The sequence below is a fragment of the Oreochromis niloticus genome, linkage group LG9 (genome assembly GCF_001858045.2).
Source record: "Oreochromis niloticus isolate F11D_XX linkage group LG9, O_niloticus_UMD_NMBU, whole genome shotgun sequence".
Lineage (NCBI taxonomy): Eukaryota > Metazoa > Chordata > Actinopteri > Cichliformes > Cichlidae > Oreochromis > Oreochromis niloticus.
In genome coordinates this window covers 7,310,106-7,337,527 of record NC_031974.2, presented here as the reverse complement: position 1 = coordinate 7,337,527, position 27,422 = coordinate 7,310,106, and the positions used below count along the sequence as shown (strand labels likewise).

General features: G+C 41.6%; 1 protein-coding gene and 1 long non-coding RNA gene across 2 annotated transcripts; one reads left to right on the top strand and one right to left on the bottom strand.

Annotated features, from left to right (window-relative positions):
- Positions 1-87: 87 nt before the first annotated feature.
- Positions 88-20,799, top strand: LOC106097100 (V-set domain-containing T-cell activation inhibitor 1-like). Its single transcript, XM_013266704.3, has 6 exons — positions 88-154; positions 12,762-13,076; positions 13,377-13,628; positions 18,633-18,935; positions 19,046-19,151; positions 19,515-20,799. Exons 1-6 carry the CDS (start codon positions 88-90, stop codon positions 19,579-19,581), a joined length of 1,110 nt encoding a protein of 369 aa, XP_013122158.1. The 3' UTR covers positions 19,582-20,799.
- A 2,637-nt stretch (positions 20,800-23,436) lies between these two features.
- LOC112847899 (uncharacterized) lies at positions 23,437-23,775 on the bottom strand. The gene is made up of 2 exons (XR_003221732.1): positions 23,744-23,775; positions 23,437-23,620 (listed from the first exon to the last, which is right to left on the bottom strand). It is a non-coding gene; the product is annotated as an uncharacterized LOC112847899 (long non-coding RNA).
- Between the last annotated feature and the right edge of the window lie 3,647 nt (positions 23,776-27,422).

Below are 27,422 nucleotides of genomic sequence, written 5' to 3'. Positions count from 1 at the left end.
AGCTGGGTCAGATGTCATGTGACGTCATGTAGACGTATTTACTTACCTTTTAAACACTCAGATAGCGTACCATGAAACACAGCAGGAATGGCTGGGATCAAGTGTGTCGTGTTTTTGGTGGTCCTGACATTTCAGTGGACTTTTGTAAAAGCAGGTGAGTAAAAGCTTTACTGCACATATTATCTTAATCTATTTGAAATACAAATCACAGTTATGATGTTTACAAACCAAATATAGGAGGTACTGAAGAGAGAGACTGAGTCATACTTAAAAGCTCAGGTATAAATCTCAGAGATTACAGGTACATCGAGAAACCTCTTTTTTTAAAATGTAATCATTATTCAGTGAAGTAGGAATATGGTTCACACAATGTTTGACTGCACAATAGTGAGTTTGATTTAATTAAACATACACAAAGATGAGTTTATAATTAAAGGAAAACTGAAGTATTTACAACTTTCTGTACGGTAACAGGAGTCAAACTGTGACTGTAACATATCCTAATGAATTGTGGTTTACATGGTTATTGTGAAGTAAATCTGTTCTTAAACTTTAGAGCCCTTTAAAGGATTGTAAGAGAACCTGTTAGGATGGATTCCTGCATTTCGCCAAAATGAAACCTTTGAATATTTTCTCGTTGACGAGTCAGCAAACAGCTGTCACTCTCTGAGGTTTGAAATCTCTGACAACATACTTCAGTTTGCTGCTGTGTTGTCTCTTATTACCTCAAATGCCTTTTTTCATTTTCATGTTTCTGTACCTGACTTTTTTAAAAACATTTTTATGTCTTGTGTTATGTTATTTTGTCTCAATCTGGAAGTCTTTAAAACATGCATATTACTAGTCTATGTATCAGACATGTTTGTTATTGATAGTATTTTGCAATTCCTTTCGTAATAGCACTACAAAGAAGAAGTTACTTTTTCTCATTTCCTGTTTTACTCTTTCTGCAGCATCCTCTGGTATATGGATATGGTGTTTACATCTTAGGGAAGCTCTTTCTAAAAATCTGTTTTTTTTTATCTTTCTTTGACGATAAACTGAGGCACAGCACAAAATTTGACATGAATACTCTAAGAATAATATGAATAATATGAAGCTAGAAAATGATCAAAATGGCCAGAATGTTCATTCTTCCTGATGCTGCCATCACTCAGTATCTCTAAATCTATCAGTACGGCCGTCTTACTCTGCTTGTCCACTGCTACTATGTCTGGTTGGTTAGCCGCCACCATTTTGTCCATCTGTATCTGTTAGTCCTGCTGATCTTAGCTCAGTCTTCCTTAACCACCCCAGGGTTGCTGTAACATTTGTACCTCCATGGCATATGTTGCACAGATGTTCCTGGACACTCTGATGGCCACTTGGTCATAGCAGTCCACGTATATGCCCTGCTTGGTAGCATTTTGCACCCTGCTGTAGGTGCTGGGTTGGAGGCGGAATGAAACTGAACACATTCAGTGTGTGGGAGTGGAGGCAAAGATGTCATATACTATTGATCGTGAAATGTGAATAAGGTTTAAACATTGTTTGGATGCACAGAAGCAAAATTGTTCTTACTGACACTTTTTTTAAATAAAACAAATTTAAATATAGCCACTCTAACTTTATCTGTAAAGTTTAAGAAAATCACGTCAGGATGAATCTCAAAATAACTGCTTCATTTGGTGGGATAAATTATAGCAAATCAAAGTGTATGTAACTACAAGGTATAACAATTACTCTCGTTATACATGATTTTATTTCTCATAACGTTAAAGATTTGAAAACATGCAGATGTGACAAATTTGTTTGAGGTATGTGGTCATCATTAATTATTATTGTGTATATTTATATATTCTCATTTATCAGATGTAGTTTTGTTAAATTCTGCTCTCATGGTAGCAGTGTCCTATTTTCATAACCTTGTACTTCGGGTCTTCAGGTGTTTAAGCTTGAATGAAGTCTGTTAGAGTTCTTTTGTAATAACTGAAAAATTCATCCACCCTCTCATCTTTGATATGAATGATATATGATTTTATAGGTAGGGCCTGTTTTGAAAACATTTTTTCTTCATTAGTTAAAAATTATTATTTATACATTTTCATTTGTACTCTAGATAATTATATTATAATATATTATAATTAATAATTACATTAACATAAATTTATATGTCAACAAATGTATTTCTGTAATTTTGAGATTCAGGTCAAAGTTCAGGAAACTTCTTTTAAATCTGAATCGCACAGCTCCTGATGAACAAGTTTAGAAAGAGCTTCCTGATAGTTTAACAGTTTGTGGTGCAGACTGTTAAGGTTCAAAAATATAGGGAAGTAAATACAGGCGGAATGCAAGTAACCACACTGGTCCAAAAGGTAAAGTCGGACGATGATTTTAATGAAACACGCAGCGTGGGAGCTGAACACTGTACGCCGACAGTCTCAGGTCTCATCTCCCAGACTTCAAAATACAATTTTATATGCATCAGAGTATATTTTGTGACGCCCCCTCATTGCGTCAGTACATCAGCTTCGAAACCACAAATGTTCTATTTGACAACTTGTGACACAATTAAAAGAACACTGGCTTCCATCTTCTCCCCGGTGGTTTCCCGCAAGCCCGCTCAGCTCTCGCCTCGTGCACCTGCTTCTTCATCAAACAGTCACGTACACCAACATAAAACTGCAACCCTAGCAAAGCATGCTTAAACTTTCACCTACAAAGGATCCCTCTAACTAAGTGTGTGTGTGTGTGTGTGTGGTTACGTGTATGTCTATGTGCTAACCACAATCGCACCCCATTTCACCTGCCGACTAGCTCCTCAGAATAACTTTCAGTCAGACTCTGGTTTTGGTTTCACTTCCTGCAAAGCATGTAACTTCAAAAAACATGTAACTTCCTGTCTTATTTTGGCACAGAGTTACTCTTTCACCCTGCAGTCTGCATATAAACATTTAAGATTATAGATTCAACTCAACAGTTTAAAGTAGTTATAACTGCACCTGTAATAAAAACTTAATTGGGTGCCAATGTGTTTAAACATCTAAATGCAATATCACTATTAATAAATGCGTCAATGCAAATGCTTGTTATATGATTATGATGCAATAGCAGCAACAAAACAATGAAACTAGAAACAGTAAAATGAAATAACAAAAATGGCAGAAAAATAACACCTCAATTCCCCACACTCCCTCTCTTGGTGACCCTTGAAGAGGGTCACCACACTTCATCTATGTCATTCCTCTGACCCTCTCTAGCCGTCCTCTGGCTCAGCAAATCAGACAACCACCTCATGACATCTAGGTGATCCAGTAATAAAATGCCAGCTTCCCTGTTAGATTTGTATTGTGATTGTCATTTATGCTTAGAAATATTTAACCATATATGCTTAGAGGTGTAGAGTGATAGGAGGTTTGATCCTTAATAGTCTGCAAGCTTTGTGTGCATTCCAGGGTGTTCTGGTATTCAAACCCACATCCTGGGAGCATAGGAGAGGTCGTATCTTCTCTTGCTGATATATGGTATAGCAAACACACGTATATCTGTTTGAGTCTAAGAGCCTTTTGTTTAGATGTACCGTTAGACTCCTGGCACCAGCTTTGGGGAGTCTTCATGGGGTCATATCTCAACCCCACACACACACGCGCACGCACACACACACACACACACACACACACAAGGTATACGTCATATGTTAATGAACCTATGCATATTCATGTAACCACAATAAAAGAGCAGTGTTACGGGGGAACGGACGAGAGCAACTGGGGTCAAGCGAAGGAACGGCGCCTGTCCAGTTCTCTCCCGTGCACGTGAAACATAAAGAATGTTGCCTACTTCGTGTCTTGCTTGCTGTGTAATAACATTGCCTTCAACGTTCCAGCGAATAGGTTCAAGCTACAAACCTATCATTAATTGGTCCTTCGAGCCGGATCCCTGGAGTCGGCATTCACCGAGGAGAGAACCCTGACGTCAGTGAAACGTGAGAATTTGTCACCGGGCCGGTGGATTAGCTGTCTGTTTTCTCTCTTCGATGAGTGACGATCGGCGGGATCCGAGGCTGATATTACACGCTAAGCAACACCAAGTAAGTTCAAAGAGAACGACTAAGAGATTACTGTAGCTGCGCGGGTTCACGCGAGCACGGTCGCGCGGCTTGCACGCGGACCTTAGCCGTGCGGTTTCATGCAGGCTTATAAAAAAGAGAGCGACGGCTCCTTAATTGTACGGCCGTGCGGTTTCACGCGGGCCTATGCCGTGCGGTTTCACGCAGGCAGGTGCAGCTCAGTGACTGCGCGGGTACACGCGAGTCCAGGAGCTCAACGGCCGTGCGGGTTCACGCAGGCTGGGGAAAGTTATAGGCCTATTTTGTGTTGTTGTTGTTGTTGTGTTGAGTGTGTTTGTGTTAATGACTGCGGAGCAGGCGTGGTCTGGGACACGGTTGTTGTTGTTATCATTGGTTCCTAAGCAACCAAGAGTGTGTCCGAGCGTGACAGACTTTTATGCTGGACTTCACTCCTGGGAGCGCACAGTATTTAAAAAAAAAAAAAAAAGAAAAGAAAAGAAAAAAGTGACGGCTCCTTAGCTGCGCGGGTTCACGCGAGCACGGTCGCGCGGGTTTCACGCGGACCTGAGCCGTGCGGTTAATCGCAGGCTTATAAATGGAAGAGATTAAGTTTTCAGAAAACACAGGAGCCTTGAAGAGCGTGTGGAGAAGGCCAGCCCACATCAGCAGCAGTCAAGCTATGCTGTGGTGAATGGCTTTCCCCCACCCCTTGCTGACATGAAATGTTTAGATGATTCTTTAGATTGCCCTGATCAACAACAGCCTGTGCTCCAGACCATTAATTTAACCAGTTGTTAACAGTAACCTGCATTAAGCTTAAGGTTGCTCAAATTCAGTACAATGACATATGAGATGAAGTAAAATAGGCAAATATTTTAAACTAATGACGTGCATAGAGGCACTTGACCTGTTTGAAAGACTGTCGTCTTATTATGAGCCATTGTTGAGATAGAGAGCACACCTGTGAATACAACTAATATGTTGAACCCTGTGTGAAACAGCTGAAAACTACATGATGGAGAAGCTGAGTTAAATATGAAAATGTAAGTCTTTGCCACTGTGGGCAAAGCACACAACCACTGTGTGAGGTTGCATTGCTGTCTCTTCTGAGCTGATGAGCAAGCTACACATTATCAGATTGGGAGCTGGCTGAGAACTCAAAGAGAGGGAAACAAAACTATGATAATTATGATAACTGGAGTGTGCAGTGTTTCCGTGAGTTCTTTCAGATGCGCAGCAGTTTTCCTGCATCTTGACTCATGTGTGTAGAGTGTTCATAGCATCAGCATCATGTTTTTGTTTATTTGCTTTGTTGGGTTGAAAAATAATTAAATAAACTTGTGATCATACTTATGGATCACCATGGCACATATCATCAGCCATATGATTTATTTATGCAGATGAAAAGAGTGAGTGTGAATGTGCCTGACGTCGCTGTGTGTGTGTGCGCTGTGTAAAAGTAATTGTCACAAATTGTGAGAGCGGTGATTCTGCAGGTCACCAGCTAGTGTAAAGGAAAAAAAAAGAGTAAAACAGAGACAAAATCTACATTGTAGATGGAAAATAATCATAGGAAAAAGGTTTTGTGTTTATCAGCCAAGAACAACTACAATCTCACTTTCTGCTTTTAAGAAAGGAGAGTTCACAAAAAACAGAGAGAGAGTTCTGTGTGTCGGTTAAGTAATGAGAATAATGATCAAAATGTCTCAGTGTGTCACTTGCAGGTGAGGAGCAGACCCGGATCAATTTCCCATATGCAGCGGTCGGAAGGAAATTATAGTTTAACATCATTGGAAACATTCGGGCCAAGTTTTGGGCTATTTACAGCATCATGTGTCCCTCATCCTCACAAGCGAGCTCTCACTCCTCCCTGAAGACAAGGAATGCAGTTCCAAAGAGCAATAACATGGCAGATAAAGAGACAGCAGCAAAGTCCTGAGCAAAGAGACCCAGCAAGCAGCAGCAGTGTGGACAAACAGCAGTGGAGAAGAAGAGCAAACCATCATCCTGATTGGATGAGTGACACTGTGTTTCCAGCAAGCTGCAACTTCACTGTGCCTGTGAAGAAAACTTTTGAAAAGAACCTATGAGGAGACTGTTGGAGTTTGACATTTGCCACTTTCGGAGTAAAATGGCAAGAAGAAACAGTGGGACACAGGACAAAGCTGAAGAAGAACTGCCGGCTGTTGGACTGTTGAAGTGGGAGAGGACAACAGAGTGAGAGGGAGTAAGGACACAAAGGAAAGCTGTTGTTTAATGTGGGAAATCAAAATTTGGGTTAGCAAACCTGGGGAAAAGAAAACTGACTGCTTAAGTGGAAAATTGTGAAGGAGTCTGAGCCACTACAAAAAGAAACATATACAAAATCACACACACAAGCAGAACATGCATTAACCCTACTAACACAAACAAGAGAGCTCATGAAGATTAGACACCATCTTAAGCATGTGAGTCTGTTTATCATCTTGTCCAAGTCACTTAGTGTGATGCAAAGATCAGTGGACTCATAGTACATTAGTTGAAAATGATGATCAATTAATAGCAGAGAAGTGTGTAGGAAAGGCAGCTTTGAGAACATGCCCTGCTGGAGATGCAACTCCACAGGCACATTGATTAAACCTGCCTAAGAACAAACACACATGCAATGAAAATCAGCTTGTTATCTCTCATCAGTGTTAAAATAGTGTCAATTTAACAGACACTTGTTATCAAATGCTGAATTTATCCAATGCTGACAGTTAACTAACTATGTTGCAGGACAACAGTTTAATTTTTGTGGGAAAAAAAGATTCTGGGTTGACCAACCAGTGATCAGACAATAAATTTAGTTGGTAATATAGTAAATTGGGGGATGCTTTCTGCCTGATTGATGCAGCACAAAATATTTTACTGTATGAGGGAAATTCCATTTTTGTGATAATATTTTGAACATGCATTTCTGTTGTCCTGTCAACTTAGTGGGTTAATAACTGATATGCAAATTAGTTGATGGTTCTTAGGTTAATGAAAGGTGATTGAATTCTAGCACGAGTGAATGGGATGTGTTGGAGTTTGTAAGAGTGGAGACTCTAAGACACTGAGTTTCCTGTTGTGATGTGCAAGTGAATCCTGCACCCAAATACCAAACTCTGAATACATAAGAACAAACTTCTTTTGCGAAATGCATGACAACATGTCACATGTTTTATGATGACGGGGAAAAAGGAAAACTAAATAAAATTTGTGACCTAAATGAGTAAAACGTACAGTCCTGGGGATTAAAATTCATAGCTATTAAGACATGAGGCTTATGTTGTGTGTTGTGCGGCTGATGGTTGGTTTTGAATTAATCTAGCTGATGATTCTTCTTTTGTTGTGAAGTTGAGCCTGCCAATTAGTATGATGGTTTGATAAACCATGCTAATGGTATGATTTACCCTCCTGAGATGAGGAGCGTGTGTCATGACTTAACGAGGCCTTTTTATTTTGATACTTTCACAGTGCACTGAAAGTTTTATTGATAATCTCTGTTTGAGCAGATCTGCACGATTAGAACTGAAGCGCTATACGACACGTCGTCGAGAAAATTGTTGCAAGTGAGTTTCTCCAAAAGATTACAATGGGCTCTGGAGAAAGTCACTTATCTGGGACAATTAGAAAATAGGTCCCTACCCAAAAAAGGATTAAGCGAGATAATCCAATATAAAGTTCTTCTTTTCTTTTTGAAATGACGTCATTTTGCTGAGAAGTGGAAATGAAAATGCGACAATAATTTCCACTATCAGCAAAGAAAGAATGAATGAATGCATGAATGAATGAGTGAGAGAAAATAAAACTGACTGACTGGTAAAAGCGGACAGAAGCTGACAGACTGACTGACATCACTGTGCGAAGTTAACCCCCACCTGACAAAGGTGCAGATGAATCTATGTGTGTTTCTTTTTACAGGAGCGGAAAGATGACAGCAACATTCGAAGTTGCATGATGATTTAACCTTTTAAATGCCACTTTCTGTGTCTGTGCATCTGTCAGGGGTGTTATTCACTACCTTGTGTTGTTCACAGAGGTGACTGTGAGAAAGTGTGTATACACCTGCGCAGCGCTAACTTTTCTACAGCATTACAGTTCTTCATGTGATTTGATCATGTGATTTATACCAGGATAGCTGGTTGATGTTTTCTACTACAGGATTTCTGGGTTCATGTGTGAAGAAAACTGTGTTTACAGGTTATGAGTTGGTGATGCTGTTACACTGTGTTGTTGGGGAAATGTGAAGGTTACTTTGATGATATGAATAACATGTGAAACATTCCCTGTGTTGAAACTAGTGCCACTTCTGTCCACAGCTATGGTCTTTATGGTCGTTTTATAGCATCTCTGGACCCTGTCAATTTGTGCCTGACCTCCAGGATTGTCCATGTGTGTTGCTAATGTTTGTTTTTCTAAGAGTGCATGTAGAGGATTCAGCAGAGACGGACAAGTAACATGAGAAAGCAACTAAGAGATGCAGTGTTTGTGGAATATGGGGCTCATTAGCTGGCCACTACTGAGCTCCTAGTGTTAAATACATGGAGTGACTTTGCTTCAGGGAAGTCACCGATTACATTAATGTTAACTGAGTACATGGGATGATCCATGTCTGAGGCAAATTATGGCGATAATTGTAGTTTACTGATTTGAGAAAACCTGCACATGATACTTGTCCTGCTGATGCGGAGTGCTTTATTGCTACTTATGATACAATTGTTTATAAGTGTGGAGTTTGATTTCACTTCCAGATCTTGTTTTCCAGGCCATGATGGTGTGTATGATGGCTCCAGGCGGAGCCAGACGTTGAGCACACTTACTGTGCAAAACACACTAACATCTTTTATTGCAGGGTTACAGAGCTGCTCCAGAGGGGGAGACGCCCTGATGTTGCCTGGGACATGATCTAGCTAACCTTTTTCTTTAAGACAGAAATCTGGTTTTGATGAGTTGACTCATGGGAGTGTCCATGCGTCAAGAGGAGGGGTCCAGAATTACATGAAATTATCTTTTTTATTATCTTTTTTATGTTTTCTAAACTATGTTTTTATGATTTTTGTGTGATTAACAGTTAGTCAGCGGGTATTAAACCTATGCAAAGTGGTGCATCCATGTTCAGATGAGACTTTGATGGTCCATAGATGAAGCTCACTGAACTAAAGAATGTGGTTTGATGATGCTTTACATGCTTTCGAAATAGGAGTTTTTCCTCCTAGCAAGGAAATACAGGCGCAGCAGTCAGAGTATTGCTGAAAGGAATCTCCTGAGAAATCTTCTGAGGCCCAGTGAGAAGCAACCCATTCCAGGCATAGCTGACAGTCCGGGCAGGGGTTGAGGTCAAAGGTCGAGCTGTTTGAGGCCCATTGGGAGATCAGATTCCACAACCACAGCAAGGACCACGAAGCTGCGTTGGAATGAGAGCTGTGCCAAGGGGGCTTTCCAGAGGCCAACAGAGGAGATTGTGGACGACAGACGGGCACCTGAAGGATGAGGGGAGCGTGCCAAGCTCCATCGACAGCGCAGGGGGAGTTCAAGGATGATATCATGATTCTGTGAGAAGCACAGGAACCAGAAGCTATGGTGGTGATGACAGCAGTTTCCTATGAACATCACCTAATGCTGTGTCACTATACTGTGCATACGATGACACTTTGAAGACTGCTGGGATCATAACAGCAGTAAGATAACTGGATCCAGCACCCTTTCCACAGAGGGTTTTTCCTGCAGAGGATGGACAATGGAGGAGTCATAAATATCCCCCACAGGACGGAGGCCTGAAGTGAGGTGATGGGGGTTTGGCAGAGAGGCCATAAAACTAGAGTGCTGAAGAGGTCTGCAGCTTTCACGATAGCTGAGACCCATGTTAACAAACAATAAACTCAACTGGTATGTTTGAATGTCTATTCTACATACATTTGGACTCTGGTCCTATGGACAGTGATGGAAACAACTGGAAGACACATTTATGACGCCCTGCAGAACTTGAACCACTCTGCAGAGAGACGTGTGATTTACATGTCTTGCGGAGGAGCACCACCAAGCTGGAGTGTTCTTGAAAATGTTAATTTCTCTTTTGACCATTAACAATTCATTTGTTTGCTTGTAGTATGCAGGTTACCATTGAATGAGATTAATGAGAAATTGGATAACTGCTAATATATTTGTCAAACTGTGTACGTTTACATATGCTGAGTATAAAATGTTTGCGTTGACACTGTCAGACATGGGGTGATCATAACTGGGGACTTTTCTAGCATAATTGTCAAAAGGGGGGAAATGTTAGATTTGTATTGTGATTGTCATTTATGCTTAGAAATATTTAACCATATATGCTTAGAGGTGTAGAGTGATAGGAGGTTTGATCCTTAATAGTCTGCAAGCTTTGTGTGCATTCCAGGGTGTTCTGGTATTCAAACCCACATCCTGGGAGCATAGGAGAGGTCGTATCTTCTCTTGCTGATATATGGTATAGCAAACACACGTATATCTGTTTGAGTCTAAGAGCCTTTTGTTTAGATGTACCGTTAGACTCCTGGCACCAGCTTTGGGGAGTCTTCATGGGGTCATATCTCAACCCCACACACACACGCGCACGCACACACACACACACACACACACAAGGTATACGTCATATGTTAATGAACCTATGCATATTCATGTAACCACAATAAAAGAGCAGTGTTACGGGGGAACGGACGAGAGCAACTGGGGTCAAGCGAAGGAACGGCGCCTGTCCAGTTCTCTCCCGTGCACGTGAAACATAAAGAATGTTGCCTACTTCGTGTCTTGCTTGCTGTGTAATAACATTGCCTTCAACGTTCCAGCGAATAGGTTCAAGCTACAAACCTATCATTCCCCCTAAGAACACTCCATGGGTGAGGTTAGGTTTTTCCTCGGTCCCTCTCTCGTGGTCCATTAGGCCTCCTGCAAAGGAAACAAAACACCTTTTCCTCCTACTGCTCGCTAACTTACTCTGTTCCTCAATTGTTCTCTTTATTCAAAAGCATGAACCTAATTATGTTTTGAACTCCTAACTTTTGTTCATATACAGTCTTAAACTTCACTCATCTCAATCTACAGCATTTTAACAGTCTTAAAGAGCTGGTTTCACACATGTTTCCTGTTGTTCACTCTATTCCATGTCCTGTACTGCCTCAGCTGCACGTAGCTCTGACCTAAAGTCACCTCTAACAAGAAAATCATCATAAACACTTATTCTGTTAATAGATCAAAGGAAAACAACCATTTTAATCAACTAAGTGTAAACATATAATCAATTACTCCTGAACAAATTTCATCATAGCTAAAAGCTGCCTAGAAACAACTTCTGTGTGTTGACACTAACTTCATTTTAAAACTCACAGTTCCTGGGTTATTTCGGTTCTTGATATAACATTTTATTTCATTTTGCTGCTCTTAATGTAAGGGTACATTCTAATTATACTTTATTAGACTTAAGCAAAATATATAAGCTTTCCCCCCTTTGGACCTGGTTTAAAGCAAAAAAGAAAAATCTTGGTCACTTCAACAAGCGTTCGTTATTCTGTAACTGCATTTTATATAATAAGACTCATGTGGGGCTGCATGTGTTATCTCAATATTTTACATGTCACACAGTTTAGTTACAAGCAAAACTCCTATTCAGTTAAATGCCAAATGCATTTTTAAAGGCCTTTGGCCTGGAATGGATACTGTCATGTGTCTTGATGAACTCCATATGTCTGTAAGCGTGTGCAATCCTTCAATAACTCATATCATCCTCACAGTAGATTGGCTAATCATAACGCTAACCAAAAGTTTGTAACCCTCAAGAGACGACTTTTTGAGCCACAACTCCTTTAAAGGCACAAAATGCAATGTGTATAAAATCATTTCTATGTATATAATCTTCAATGCTATTCATTTGGGTCAGTGACACTTTTAACATCCTCATAAAAGCTCTCTCCTCTACCCTAGAAATAAATCTATTTAATATCTGTTTCTACAGCCTACATTATAACAACTTATTGTAAAAGTCAAAAAGAAATCGCACATTTTCTGCTCATAAAATCTTCACTATTTTTCCCCAAAGCATATCCTTTATTCCCACAGTTTCCCTTTAAGTTTGGTGTACCACTTCTTATGAACACAGCATTTTATCTTCTAAACTAAATTCAGTTCATTTTAATCCTTTCTTTAAAAATAACAATTTCTGCCTCAGTGCTACCATATCTAAGTTATCAAAAAACCAAAATAAACGTCATTACATCATCCTAAAACTTACTTCAATCCCCCCCTACATTCCAGTCGAGTACCTGTGTTTCATTATTTCCCTTTTTCTTCTCTTGATCCAGTACAATAAAAAATAAACACAAAGTAATAATAATAATAATAATAATAATAATGATAATAATGATAATAATAGGTGAACCCAGAAAGTCACAGAAAAAACTTGACAGAGGATCGGACATTGAAACACTAAAAACCAATGATGCAAAACTGGAATTAAAAAAGTAAAATATATAAACTGGAACCCAAAACTCTATAAATACTTAAAATAACAACCTCAGTTCAATAACAAAACATCAAAATTCATCCACATTAAACTAAAGCAATCCAAACTTCTAACTCTGTAATGAAGGAAAACCCAAATAGAAACAACTCAAATACACAAACACAAAACCTCTGATTCATGACTTTGATCATGTGTCTCTACCTGTTGTTGCAGATACTGAGGTGTCCTGCATTTTCATGGAGAGATGCATGTTGCCGTGCAGCTATGGTGGCAGTGATGTAGTCATCCACTGGCAACAGGTATCAGCAAGAGACATTACTGTCCACTCATTCTACCACAACAAAGATCAGCTGGAACATCAGAACCAGCACTTCAGAGGCAGGACATCACTGTTCAATGACCGGATCTCCACAGGAAACGCCTCACTGCAGCTGACAAAGGTGGAGGTTCAGGATGAAGGCAAATACAAGTGCTACACCAGCACTGACAGAGGAAACCAAGAATCATTTATTAACCTAAAGATAGATGGTAAGAGTCACATAAAATGTATTCATTCAAGAAATTTGTCTCCTCTGATATCGTTTTTTTTTCTATTTTTATTTACTGAAAATGTGAGTCAGTTATAATTTTGTACACAGAGATTTTCTACTTAAAGGTTGATTCAAAATACTTCACAGAACTTTAATAGGTTAACACAATTAAATCTTTGTTGTTGTAACACTTGATCATATTTTTGTATAAACATATGTCACCAAATTTGTTTTAAAATTAATGAAGTAGACCTAAAATATGTGAACAAAACACCTGCTCCCTTTCTTTCTTTTGCAGCTCCTGTCCGTAAAGTCAACATTCAGCAGGTAGGAAACATCATCACCTGCAGCTCAGAGGGGATCTACCCTGAGCCTGAACTCACCTGGTCCCCCAGCCCTTCATCCAAGAACATCACAGTCCAGCTGACTGAACAGCTTCTTTACAACATCAGCAGTTCTTTAATTGTTTCAGACAGTGAGACCGATCAGGACCACAGCTGCACAATCAGCACTCCCAGAAACAGAAAGAGAGCAACTTTATTTAAAGCAGGTAAGAATGTACAGGATCTTTAATTCTTTTATTTTTTTTTAGTTTCTTTTTGTATTAAAGACGTATCATCTAATAAACTGTGATGCATGTTAAATTAACCTAAAACGTATTAAAATGACATTAGAAATAAAAATCAGTTCATCAGTTTAACCTGTCATAAAAGTTCCATTTAGAGTTATTTTCCCAGAGGAGTGTGAGTTAAAGCTGCAACAACATGGTCAAGTAAATTTTATAATCCAGCACCGGGAATCTGGATCGAGGTCTTTAGGGTAGGAAACCCACCAAATCCAACCTCTCAAACCTTGTGATGAACCAGTGATGGTGTTGTCTTTGTTTTATTCTGGGCAAACTGGACCTTAGGTTTTAAAACGTTTTCTTTCATATCTAAATTTGGTTGATTACAGTGAAAAGAATGGAGGTCGTGTTTAAAAGCATATCTGTGTGGTTTAATGCAACATGCAAATATGCTTATCCTGTTCATGTACATCTATGTGTGAAGTTTCTTTTTCTTGTTATGTCTTGTTTTGTGTTGCATTGTGGGCCTTCTTGTCTGAACCCAGTTAGTACTAATAGTTCCTACTAACTGAGGTATTATGCTTGTGCAGTGGTTGGTACCTCCACTTCTCAGCAGGAGAGTTCTGGCAGTTACTCCATAGGTTATGTGTCATGTCTGTGTGTAGGCAGGCAGGAAGAGAGGACCCAAAATGCAGGACTCACGGAGGCAGAAGTAACTCAAAATACACAGCTTTATTGCTGGTAAGAAGCAGAACAGAAAAACACTAACTAAACTGGGGAAACAGAATAACTAGGCAGGTTGACAGGCTGGCGAACAGAACACACAGAGGAAGCGAGGGTGAACAGACGTTAACGACGCGACACCGAGTAGGGGAAGACACAGACACTAAAAACAAGAGGCGAACGGAACGAAGAGGAAACAGCTGGGAGACACGGCTAACGCTGGTTACACTGACGAGACAGGGAGAGCACAAAGCTGAACGCACTGACATAGGACACGGACCTACAAAATCAAACAGGAAGCACACAACAGACAGAGACACAGACGCAGACTTATAAGCAAGCATAAAGACATCATGGACAGACAGAGGGACATACGGACAGAGGAGACAAAGCACAGGCAACCTAAACTAAACATGAGGACAAGATAACAAAACCTAAACTAGAAATAATAATAATAATCATCATCATCATCATCATCATCATCATCGGACGGCTAAAGAATCAGGATATAATTATAATCAAAACAGTATCACCAAAGAATAAGAACTAATCCATAATGCAAAGATAAACCAAAACCTAAGGAACTCAAAATGCTGGGTCGAACCGACCCAGGACCGTGACAGTACCCCCCCCCCCCCCCTCAAGGGCTGGCCCCAGACAGCCCAACAGAAACACAAAACCTGACCAAAAACAGGGCGGGCGGCGGGGGTCCAGGACGGAGGGACAGAGTCCAAAAACAAACCAAAAACCCCGATGGTCAAGGAAAACAGATACAGAAACAGTTCAGGGTGCTGATCCGGAGGCCGACAGTGCAGGAGGCCAAAACAGTTCAGTTCCGGAGGCTGACCGTGCGAAAGGCAGCGGCAGCGGGGCAGATCCGGAGGCCGGCTGCGTGAACAGCAACGGCGGCGATGGACAAACAGTTCCGGGGGGCGGCCGTGCGGACGGCAACGGCAGGCAAACAGTTCTGGGGGCCGACCGTGCGGACGGCAACGGCGGCGGCGTAGAAATAGTTCTGGGGGCCGACCGCGCGCATGGCGGCGGCGGCGGCAGAGCAAGTCCGGAGGCCGGCCACGCGGAAGGCGGGGGCAGCTACGGAAGTCCGGAGGCCGGCCACGGTGGTGATGATGCCCAACAAGCAGCCTGACAAATGACCGATGATGTCGAGGCGGCAGTTTGGGACCTGAAGGTGGCGTGATCCCTGCAGCACCAGACGAGGCCGAGGCAGAGGCTGGACCAGACGAAGCTGAAGCCGAATGGGAGGCTGCTGCAGGCGACGCTGAAGCAGATGAGGAGGCTGGACCAGGCGTGGATGGAGCCGGAGCTGGACCAGGCGACGGCGTGGGTGAAGCTGAAGCTGGACCAGGCGAAGGCAAAGCAAACGATGAGGCTGGACCAGGTGAGAATGGCGCTGCAGGCGACGGCATGGAAGCCGGAGATGGTGGCGCTGCAGGCGACGGCGTGGGTGAAACAGCTGCTGCTGCCGGCGACACTGATGCAGCTGATGAGGAGGCTGCTGCCGGCGACGCGGAAGAAGCTGCTGCTGCTGCAGGCGGCGCTGAAGCAGATGAGGAGGCTGCTGCAGGCGACGCCGTGGACGAGGCTGCAGCTGGCGAGGATGATGACGCTGCAGGCGACGCCGTGGATGAGGCTGCAGCTGGCGAGGATGATGAGGCAGGAAGCTGGCTAGGTTCTCCTGAACCTCCAGCTGATGTAGCATTAGGCTGGACGGGCTCCTCGGGCCCTCCGGCTGATGAGGCAGAAGGCTGGACGGGCTCCTCAGGCCCTCCGGCTGACAAGGCAGGAAGCTGGCTAGGTTCTCCTGAACCTCCAGCTGACGAGTCTTGGGGCTGGACGGGCTCCCCGGGCCCTCCAGCTGACGAGGCAGGAAGCTGGACGGGCTCCCCGGGCCCTCCAGCTGACGAGGCAGGAAACTGGACGGGCTCCTCGGGCCCTCCAGCTGACGAGGCAGAGGGCTGGACGGGCTCCTCGGGCCCTCCAGCTGACGAGGCAGAGGGCTGGACGGGCTCCTCGGGCCCCCCAGCGAAAACAGTCTCAGAACCAGTGGGCACCGGGGCCCCTGGTACACACAGGGCTGAACCAGCAGGCGCGTGGGCCTCTGGAAAACACAGAGCTGAACCAGTAGGCGCACGGGCCTCTGGCAGGAACGGATCAGGACCAGCAGGCACACTGGCCTCTGGCAGGGACGGAACAGAACCAGCAGGCACACCGGCCTCTGGCAAACACAGAGCAGGACCAGCAGGCACACGGGCCTCTGGCAGGGACAGAACAGAACCAGCAGGCCCAGGCGCACGGGCCTCTGGCAGGGACAGAACAGAACCAGCAGGCGCACGGGCCTCTGGCAGGGACAGAACAGAACCAGCAGGCCCAGGCGCATGGGCCTCTGGCAGTGACAGAACAGGACCAGCAGGCACACGGGCCTCTGGCCACAGACACTAAATACAAGAGGTGAACGGAACGAAGAGGAAACAGCTGGGAGACACGGCTAACGCTGGTTACACTGACGAGACAGGGAGAGCACAAAGCTGAACGCACTGACATAGGACACGGACCTACAAAATCAAATAGGAAACACACGATAGACAGAGACACAGACGCAGACTTATAAGCAAGCATAAAGACATCATGGACAGACAGAGGGACATACGGACAGAGGAGACAAAGCACAGGCAACCTAAACTAAACATGAGGACAAGATAACAAAACCTAAACCAGAAATAATAATAATCATCATCATCATCATCATCATCATCATCATCATCATCGGACGGCTAAAGAATCAGGATATAATTATAATCAAAACAGTATCACCAAAGAATAAGAACTAATCCATAATGCAAAGATAAACCAAAACCTAAGGAACTCAAAATGCTGGGTCGAACCGACCCAGGACCGTGACAGTATGTATGTTTGAAGAGGTAGTCTTCTTTCACTTTTCAACAAATTCATATGTAAAGGGATGTTTTTTTAACGTCGCGAGAAGATAACTTTTCACCTTTCACATTTGAACCAATCCTAATGTTCAAACATATTTAACACCTCCCTGGAGACCACAAGAACAATGTATGTGAGAAACGATCATGATGGTAAATGTTACAAAAAGCAAACCATCTTCTTCTAAAAGAAAAAAAAAGTCTTCTTCGTTATATTAATATTATTATTTTTGTAAGGTCATAATTCATTTGCATATTGTTAACCAGGTTTTATCCAATGTTCAGTTCACATTATTACTTCAGTCTATCTAACAGCACTTTGGTTCTGGTCATCACTTAATGTTTTCTAATTTCAAGTAAAAACTACTGATGTTGTATTTATAGATTACACCAATCAGAATATTTTTGTAGATATTATCCAATATGTTATTATAGAAATAAAGACATAATAAACACAACCTGGAGATGTAATCTCTTTGGTGTGTACTTGTTCCGTCCCCAGGCCTAAAATACATTACATGGCTGAAAAACCTGACTTTGAAGGGGTCCAACAGGCATCTTATTCAGGTGCCTGCATCACCTTATCTGGATCCTTTCAGTGAAAAGAAGTAGTAGCTCTAAACTGAGCCCCTCCCACATTAGCAAGCTCAACACTCCCTCTCTAAGGCTGAGTCCAGACTACCTGCAGAGGAAACTCATTTATGTGTAATTTTAGTCTGTCAATCTAAGTAGCTACTAGCCCTTTACCACTAGCTACTTAGATTGACTCAACTTGACTCATTTTCTAGGGTTTTTCCATCAGGTGCATGCCACCGACTGGCCAAGCAATGGTTTCACTCAATGAGTCACGAGACCTACTCCTTCACAAGAATCAATCATGCTGTTTTTGATACCCCACAACAATTTGTACAAAAACCAACACTGCCGCACGCTGCCTTCTCTGGCTCTCATCAGCCTGAGTCTGACAAAAGCTGGTATACCGGGGCTTTGATGCCTCCGATGTTGTTTTCTGTGTGTCGCAAACAAATAACATCAGAGGACCTTCAGGTCACCTTGCTATAATGACCCCAACCACACTGATGTGGTACTCAATTGTAAAGGAAAACAACCAAAGCTGAGCCAAGCTGATTTGAGTTGCATCAAATCGCATTGATTAGGGAATAATGGAAAAGCGCCACATCACCAATCTGTCATTCTCCCACTTTGAACAAACACACTTATGAACATAAGTGTGGGAACAAACACACTTATAACAAAGTTATCTAAAGTGTTTACTTATTTATTAATCAATGTTTCTGTTTTATTATTCCAGTTATTCTTGTTTGGTCAAACACTGACAAACAAACAACCATCCCCTGCCCTCCCTCTGACACTTCCTTCTCATACCTCATTTGGAGATTCAACCACAGTCAGACCGTTGTGACCAGAAGTGGAGCTGACATCTCCTACACAGTCTATGCAGGGTGGGAGCAGCATGTGAAGCATGTCTCAGAGTCAGGCAGCCTCACATTACAGAACCTTACTGCAAATCATGAGGGGATATACACATGTGAACTCAGAGATGCTGAGGAGTCGAAAGTATCTGAGAGCGTTATGATGATGATGACAAACGGAGGTGAGGTACCATAAGTTTAAATGTCAAAACCTGTTTGCAAATTAATTAAATCTATTTAATGTAAAATTAAAGCGACATAAAACTAAAGAGTTTTTTTAAACATCAAAAAGCACCAAAGGACCCTAATCTGAAGCATTCAACCCACGTGGGAGTCATCATAGTGGCGGTTCTTTGCTGTGCATTAGCATGCCTGATACTGTACTGCAAATACAGAAGGTAAAATTGAATTGTGGCATTATTTTTTTTAAATTTGAATTTGATGGAGTCAGACCAGACCAAAGTGCAGAAAATGCATTTAATGCACTATGTGAACTAATGTTAGACATAATACGGCACTATTGTGACTATACAATTACAACATTTATTTTTTTAGTTTTTACAAAAAGGCTCATTTAACTTCTGTCCCAGACTGAAGTTTGAGAAGATCCAAGATTCGGAAAGTTCTGTAAAGGTAGAACAGGAAGTCAAAATAAGAAAATGCTGACTGATGTTATGGCTTATTTTGGTCTGCAGCAGGATATTTTTCTGTGCTAAATATATGTTTTTAATATATAATGTGTTTTTGATGCCGTTTTTAAGGTCAACATCTGACACCAACCAGCCAATTCCCAACGAAGGGAGTGTGTCAGGCAGCAATTCCAATTAAGACAAGTGGAAACAAAAAACCTCCCTAACATCTGCCCTGGACATAAAGAAATAAACGGCTTTCAGAAGCTTTTAATGAATTCCAGAGCAAACATTTTATCTTCCAGCTCCTAAGGACAGATTGGTTCCTGTTTCTTTGTGACCTCAGGAAGGCAAAAACAGACCAGTTGGAAACTAAAATAATTTTGTCTCTCATACAACAAACAACGAAGCAGGAACTTCCATAGATGAATAATTACAAATCAGTGATTCTGAGCTGTTACTGACACATACTGCCAACAACACAAACTGTGAGGCTCGGTTCTTCCCATTTTCTACACCACAAAAAGAGATTTTTTCACTAGCAGACTCCGGCTCATGACATACAGCATGATTTTCTCTCTCCCCCTCTCATGTCCTCATGCAGACTTGCAAAACCAACTTACTGTTTATTTTAAAATTTAACCTACATATTCAATATCCATCCCTGCTGTTTCCTGGATTGTGAAGCTTGAACAATAAAGAAGAAGGAAAAAGGGGCAGCTCGATTTTTCTGTGCAAAAAGCAAATGAAAAACTTGAGTTTAGTAACAAACTCGTAGTTATTTATGTTTTTCTTTTTTGTAACTATGGTGCAAGGAAATAGAAATTACACTTGAAATGTATTTCATGTATCTGCGTGTAGCTCATCCTATTGTGCAGGTCTACAATCTTGTTCTTGACGTTCTTCTTCTTCTTTGTTTTTTTCCGTGATGGTGGAGATGTTGGAAGATTCTGTGGGTTTGTAATTGAGTGAGCCCCAAAACAGGAAGAGATTGGTTGATAGTTTTTTTTTTTTATTTGTTTATTTTCTTTCTTTTTTAAAAACAAGATGTAGATAAAATATTTATTTAATATAAGTTTAACACTTATCCAGCTAAGCATTTTAATGCAAAGGAATAAAAAAGGATGGGTTGGGCAAAATACAAACCAAGTACAGAAACCTGAAACATCTGGACAGCAGGATGTCACATTGTAATGTGATTCATGTGAACACATATTAGATTGTCTGGTCTCTCTGTACATCTTGTAATTATAAACTCAATATGCAGCTCTTTTGATCTGCTCTTCAAAGAGTTTTAACAATAATGTAAATTGTTGGTTATGCAAGTGGTTTATTGTGATGTTTCAAAACAGAAAAGCATGAAAAAGAATTATATCAATTATATCTCCTTTTTTGCTTACTGGTTATATTTTCTTTAGTTTTAGTTCATTTTTTATAAAAATGAATAATGTCTAACAATGAATCGCTTTTAACTTTTTTCTCCAGCAGGAGGTGCTGAAGTGACGCTTTTTCATATATTGAGAAAATAATCTTACAGTAAATGAGATTATAAATAAAACATGGCCTGAATATTTTCTATGAAAGAGTAAAACAACTTCAGAGGGAATTCTCTTCCTCCTGTATCACACCTGTACAATTGACCTTGCTCAGGATACAGTGTCTGCTTTAAAGCACTGCAGTCAGATTTAGAAAAGGTGAATCTAAAAACTGAATTTTATCCTGCAGGTTAGAAATTATACCGAGTCATAATATGCTCCACATTAAACTGAAAAAGGCATTTCTATGACTTACCTTTTCAATACCCGAGTAGAGTAGTGGTTTTTGATAGGGGCAACATGGGCAGTTGCCCATATTTAAGAAAATAAATATACACTTTAGGACTCGGGGTAAAGGGATCAATAACAATTGAAAATTTATAATTTACAGTTTTATGATTTAAAGTCTCACACACAACCTGTCGAAAGGGGAGGGAGACATGCTGCTTCCAAATAGAGCACATTTCATTCATAATGTTGTAAATCCAAGCCCATTATGTATTCACGATCTGAGTACTGGGTTGTGTGAAATCCACAGACCAAATACACACAGGAGGATAACGAGGGAAGTGGGAACACATGGGGAAAGAGCTGACACACATGAACATAACGGCTGTGTCCGAATTCAGGGGAAGGATGCTCATAAGGACACTACCTACCTACGTCACAAGGCAGTGTCCTTAGACGGACGGGTAGTCAGGAAGTGAGAAGGCTTGGACAGCCCCCTTTTTTTCTCCATAGAAACTTTATTGAACAAACAATGAGTATCCAACATAACAGATGGGCTGTGGACAGCCTCCTAGCCTGCAACTCCGCCCTTACTTGCGTGTTTTTCCGGACGCTAGCGCCACAGCGCGAAAACTTTAAAATGGACCCAGAAATGTCGCTCTGTTGTTTGGACAATTTTATTTCTCAAGGAGCTAGAAAAACTTCATCGTCGCCGCCCGCACGTTTTGTACCTTAGGCTCATCAGAGACAATCATATCCAGGTAAAATCATTTCCTTTAATTTACACGCATTTAGGAATTACTTAGCTAATTACACGGATAATTGAAATATCGCCGGCGTTGTGCCAAAAAAGTGTTCGCCTGCCAAAACTGATTTCCAATGTTTCCGAGTGTAATATGTGAAATACCTTCATGTATGTTGGTAAATAGACTTCGGTGAACATGGTTTACTAAGGGGTTTTATATATACAATAATTACCTGTTGTTCAAGTATCTTTATAACTCTGGTTATAATGTAGGTACAATTGATATATTTGTTGCGCTGTCTGCTGTCCTCTTGGCCAGATTACTCTTAAAAAATAAATTTCTATTGTCAATAACATTATTTTTTTTAACTGGATAAATAAAGGATATATAAAAGTCACTGCCAAAAACTGATTGCAGCTTCTACCTGTTACAGGAATGTTGCTGGTGGCTCAGAGTGACTTGATATCATTAATGAGGGACACATTTGACATGTTTCACGTATTATAGACCAACAAGTTATTCATAGCAGGTTAAATACGAGCAATCAGTTTAGGGCAAAAAACGGAAATCAGTTTTTGGCAGACGATCATTTTTTGCCACAACATCGGTCATTCTCACACATGTACTGTATCATATAAAATATATAAACTAAATATCTTTGAAACGTATAGAATCTAATCTTTTGTTTGTTTGTTTTTTTACATAGCACTTTATCAAACTGTTGTCTGCCACAGAGTTACAAGTATTATACTAATAATATAGCATCCACCATCTCCTGCTTGCATATTTCTGTAAACATCTTAGTGGTGTGGCAGCCACGAGTGAGCCCTGCAAACCCTGTGGATGGAGGATGCAGTGGACAGTGGGAGGAAGCATCCTAAAGCTCTCTTTGCAGACCACCCTGTGTGATTCTCCACTCGCCCACCAGAAAAGACAAACCGCAGGTCTCAGTTGCAGCACCATCCACGTCTGATCTTGCTCGGGCAGATTCAGCAACACTGCCAGAGACTTCCTGTAATCTATTACAGTTGTTCAAGAAACGGTCCAGGAACAGGTCACTCAGGTTAATCCTGTGTGAACAACTGTAAATATTGTTTTTCCATCTTTACATACTGTGTATTTGAAATATTCTTGTTTAATTGTTATTGTTATTTACTTTATTGCTATCAAATAAATATCCAAGTAATATTGTTCAAAGTTAGCGTTATGTTCATACGTGTTACAAATGCCTGTAAATCAAATTGAGTTCAGTGACAATTACTGTTTGTTTGAATCAATTTATTAATAACATAAAACCTTTAAACTAATGCAACACATATAACAATCTAACAAATATATTCAAATAAATTAATTTCTCAATACATAACTCATTTGGGAACTAATCTTTCTAGAAGTGAAAACAGTCTGTCCGTCCTCTCCCTGCTCTCCTCTCCTCAGCCTCTCTTTGCTGCCTCATGTCCTCTCTGATGAGGTCTAGCAGCTCATCATCCCTGTCTCTTTTCCTCTTTCTCCCTGTCGTAGGTGGCTGAGCCGCTTCGTCATCGCTGTCGTTTTGGTCACCCACTGCTGCGCTTGGCCCTGGAGTGTCCTCGGGGAGAGAGGACATTAGGACAGGAGGCGTAATGGAAGGCATCTGTCCTATCACCTCATCCATGAGGGCAAACCAGGGCCAAGTAGCAGCAGTGGGCTTCCCACTGACCCCCTCTCCTGAGCCTGGATACTTGCAATCCTAAAGGCAGAGGAAATCAAAAATGACAGCAGGCAAATAAAAACACCACAACAACTCTTAGTAATTGCACATTTATTAACTTGTGTTCTTGAGAATTATCTTCTTGTTAACACACATACGTACTTTGTATTTTTTAAAGTTATCTCATGTCTTCTGGCCTGCAAGGGGGTGACTTTCCCCTGCAGGTCCATCCTCTCCAGAATTGTCCTGATCACACACAACAAATAAGAGGAGAAAGGAAACCATGGCAACTATGTTAATCCCTAAGCCCAAAGGTTTTCACAGCAGAACACCAGAGGAACACCGTCTGGACATCACAGGTTCTGTACAGCAGCGGTCCGTGAGTCGTTTGGTACAGGGCCACAGAGTTAAGGCTCCGGTGTGAAATTTATGGTTTTCAGGGGTTTTATCGTTAACTCGGTTTCCCTGAGTCTTTCCCTTGTTGTAGTTGTGTGTCTTGTTTTGAAAGAAATATTTACACGTTACCATAGCGACCAGAGAGCATTAAGCGGCAGAGAGGAGGATGTTACTGTCAATATTGGCGCATTTTCAGGAGGACGCTTCTAATAAAGTTACACAGTTACACAGTACATTCACGTTTATTATTATATTTACAAAATACCACAGTTTTTGTCTTGGTCGGATCATTTTATGTGGTTGTATTTATCCGCGATACCTTAAAGGCTCCGTGTCTGACATAAACCGGTCTGCGGCTCAAAAAGGTTGGGGACCGCTGCTGTAGAGCATGAGGGCTAATAGGACCGTACTCATATGAATATGATGTGTACATTGATTTATTCTTGTACATCCACGCCGTAGCGGCCCAATTCTTCACCCCAGTGAAGAGGTGATCGTTTTCTCCTCGTTTTAATAAATTAAGCCGTTTGGTCTTTGTTCCCCACAACATATCACCAATTCAAAAAAATCAAAATTAGCTGTATGTAAGCGGCAATACATGAAAAATCACGGGACCCCCGATACAAGCTGGTTTACGGTTATTTTAAAGAAAAGAAACATGTCTATGCAGATGCCCAAAGCTTAACAAAACGACCGATATAACAATTTAACTTTTGTACAACCAGATTTTCATATACTTACATATGAAAGTGTTTTCCTCTCCTGCTTCGACCACCATCGTTATCAGAAACAAATCTCCTCTATGACCCGCAATGAATCCTGGGATATAGTAGGACATGAAGGATACATCAGACCATCCTTAGAATTCAGGGCAAAGTAGGACGCATTTGTCGCCACATTTTGAGTGCTCTTTGAATTCGGACAGTCCTCGTCGCGTCACTGTGACGTCATTGCCTCCAAATATGGCATTTTAAGCATCCTTCCCCTGAATTCGGACACAGCCAATGACATCACAGAGGAAGATTAAAACTAAACATAATGAACATAGGAACACAGGACCTCTTCAAAATAAAACAGGAAACATAATGAGAAGCAGACATGACAGCTTGAACTTGACAACATAAGACACACAGACATGAAACACATGAGGGGCAAGAGAGACTCAACAGGGGTTGAAAACACAAGGGGAACTAACAAGCAAATGAACTTAAACCATAAACATCAAAATAAACTAAAACTCAAAACGCTGGGTCAAAGACCCAGGATCGTGACAAGATGTGTCATTGGATAATGGCAGCTCATGTATCCTGAAACACTCAGAGTCAGTATCAGAATACTTTATTAACCCCTAAGGAAATTATGTGGGTTACAGTTGCTCCAAGAAGAAATTCTAAAAATAGTAACAGTAACAGACTAAACTTGTCAGGGGAAAATTTCCCAAATAGAAAGCTGCCAAAGTAAAACAGAGACACAGTGAGACAATATAAAAAATCATATGTACATGGGTGAACTCTCGGGAGAGACACCCAGTACTCTTCTTTATTGCAGGTTATATAGGCATGTAGGTTACACAGCAGACGGAGGCAGTCTCCGCCTGTTCTCAGAATATATTGCTTAACTGACAAATGCATATCTTACTAAACATTCTGTCCGTACTATACTAAACGTCTGCTTAAGTGGCATTTTCTGTTGCTTTTTGCACAGGAACTTGTCTTCACAGGCATTTGATAAGCATAGGCAAGGTTTCATGTTTTATCAGGGTGAGTCGTCATTCAGAGTTTACACAGTTACAAGCAAAGCATTTTTGAATAATAAACAAAATCTTTTCACATTTCCCTCCTGTTGTTTAACTTTCACACTAGTTAAAACACCATTGGTTTATTATCTGTGCATGATTTCTTGCAGCGCATTTTTAATCAGCACGTCATACATTGGTGTATCACAGCATTTCAGTGTCAGGGGGATTATCATCATCTTCGTCCATGGGCAGTGTCAGGTATGCCTGCACATGAACTGCAACAACTTTATTAATCATTGATTGTGCACATGGCAAAATACAAGAAGTAAAACAACAGAGTAGGAGTAGAAGAACTCCTACAAAAACCAGTCCTTTCATTAAAAGAGATTTCCAGGAACCACTCAATAGCCAGGTAAGCCAATCTTCAGTGTTCGTGACATAGTCCTGTTGCTGAGCGTCCCTGAGTTGTTTCAGCGTGCGTAAGGCGTTGGTCATGTTGGAAGAGTGAACATTATCTGGAATGTACGTACAGCATGTGTTGTTAAAGAGTATACAGAGTCCTCCTTTCTCAGCCAGAATCATGTCCAGTGCGACTCGGTGTTGCATCACAGTTATGCGCAGGGCATCAATCTCTTCATTTGAATCAGCTTTATCATCAGTGTCTGTGTCAGTGTCAGTGTGTTCTAATAACGTCATAGTTTCTCTTTGGCAGACAGGGTCTGGTGTAATGGCAGTTGCTATCAGCCTGTTGATCAGGGCTCTTACGGTCCAGTCGTTGCCAGTGTAGGTGAAGACTGTGTCCTAGCCTTGGTCCCAGTCCGTGCTTGACAGGTACCAGTCATATTCGTTCCACTTGTCACCTTGATAGCCTCCAATGTGGAATGAGTTTAGTGGGATCCATACTGTAGAGGAAAAACTGGTTTTGTGGTAGCATAGGTATAGATCTTCGGTCTTCTTCAGGGTTGCAGTTTGGTTACATGGGTTGTCATATTTCCTGGCCCCTGCCACTCGGTAGCAGTATTCTCTACAGAAACTGCGCTTTTTCCGGGTCAGTTCCACTTTTTCCGTGGTGCGATGATCTTGTTTGGGGACAGCGCTTTGTTCTGAGCATGTCACATTTGGGTACTGACGATAAATCTGCTGGCAGTGGGGATCACAGGGATTATCGGTGCAGGTCATGTTCATGTATACGATGGCTATTGTCAGGAACACTGAGAACACAAACATGAAGCACAGGGTTGTGACTGTTGTTAGCTGGCATCCTGTTGTCCAATATTGACGTCGTCTATGTCCATCTCTCCTTTCTCCCTCAGTGGAATCTTGGGTTCTTTGTCTAGCATCTCCATTCCTGTGAGTGTTCTCCTCTTCTCGACCACCAGACACACCCGTAGCCTCTAATGAGTAGACCTCAGCCAGAGGAGTGGGATCACGAGTGTTGCCACTGATCACCCTACCCCCCACCGAGCGAACACTAGAGGTTGGGGAGGACCAGAGTCTAAACTTATCACTCACTTTAAGGAGATGTTGGTGGGTCTTGGATTGGCTCAACCTTCTTTGTGTGGCTTTGATGAATCCACGAGGGTCGTTCAGCAATCCTGCATGCTGTGGGTGTTGTGAGCAGGACCTGGAAGAGACTGGGAGAGAATCACGCGGCAGTTGGTTGCTCAAAACTATTTCTTTGTTTTCCAGTAGTTTTGTCATCCACTC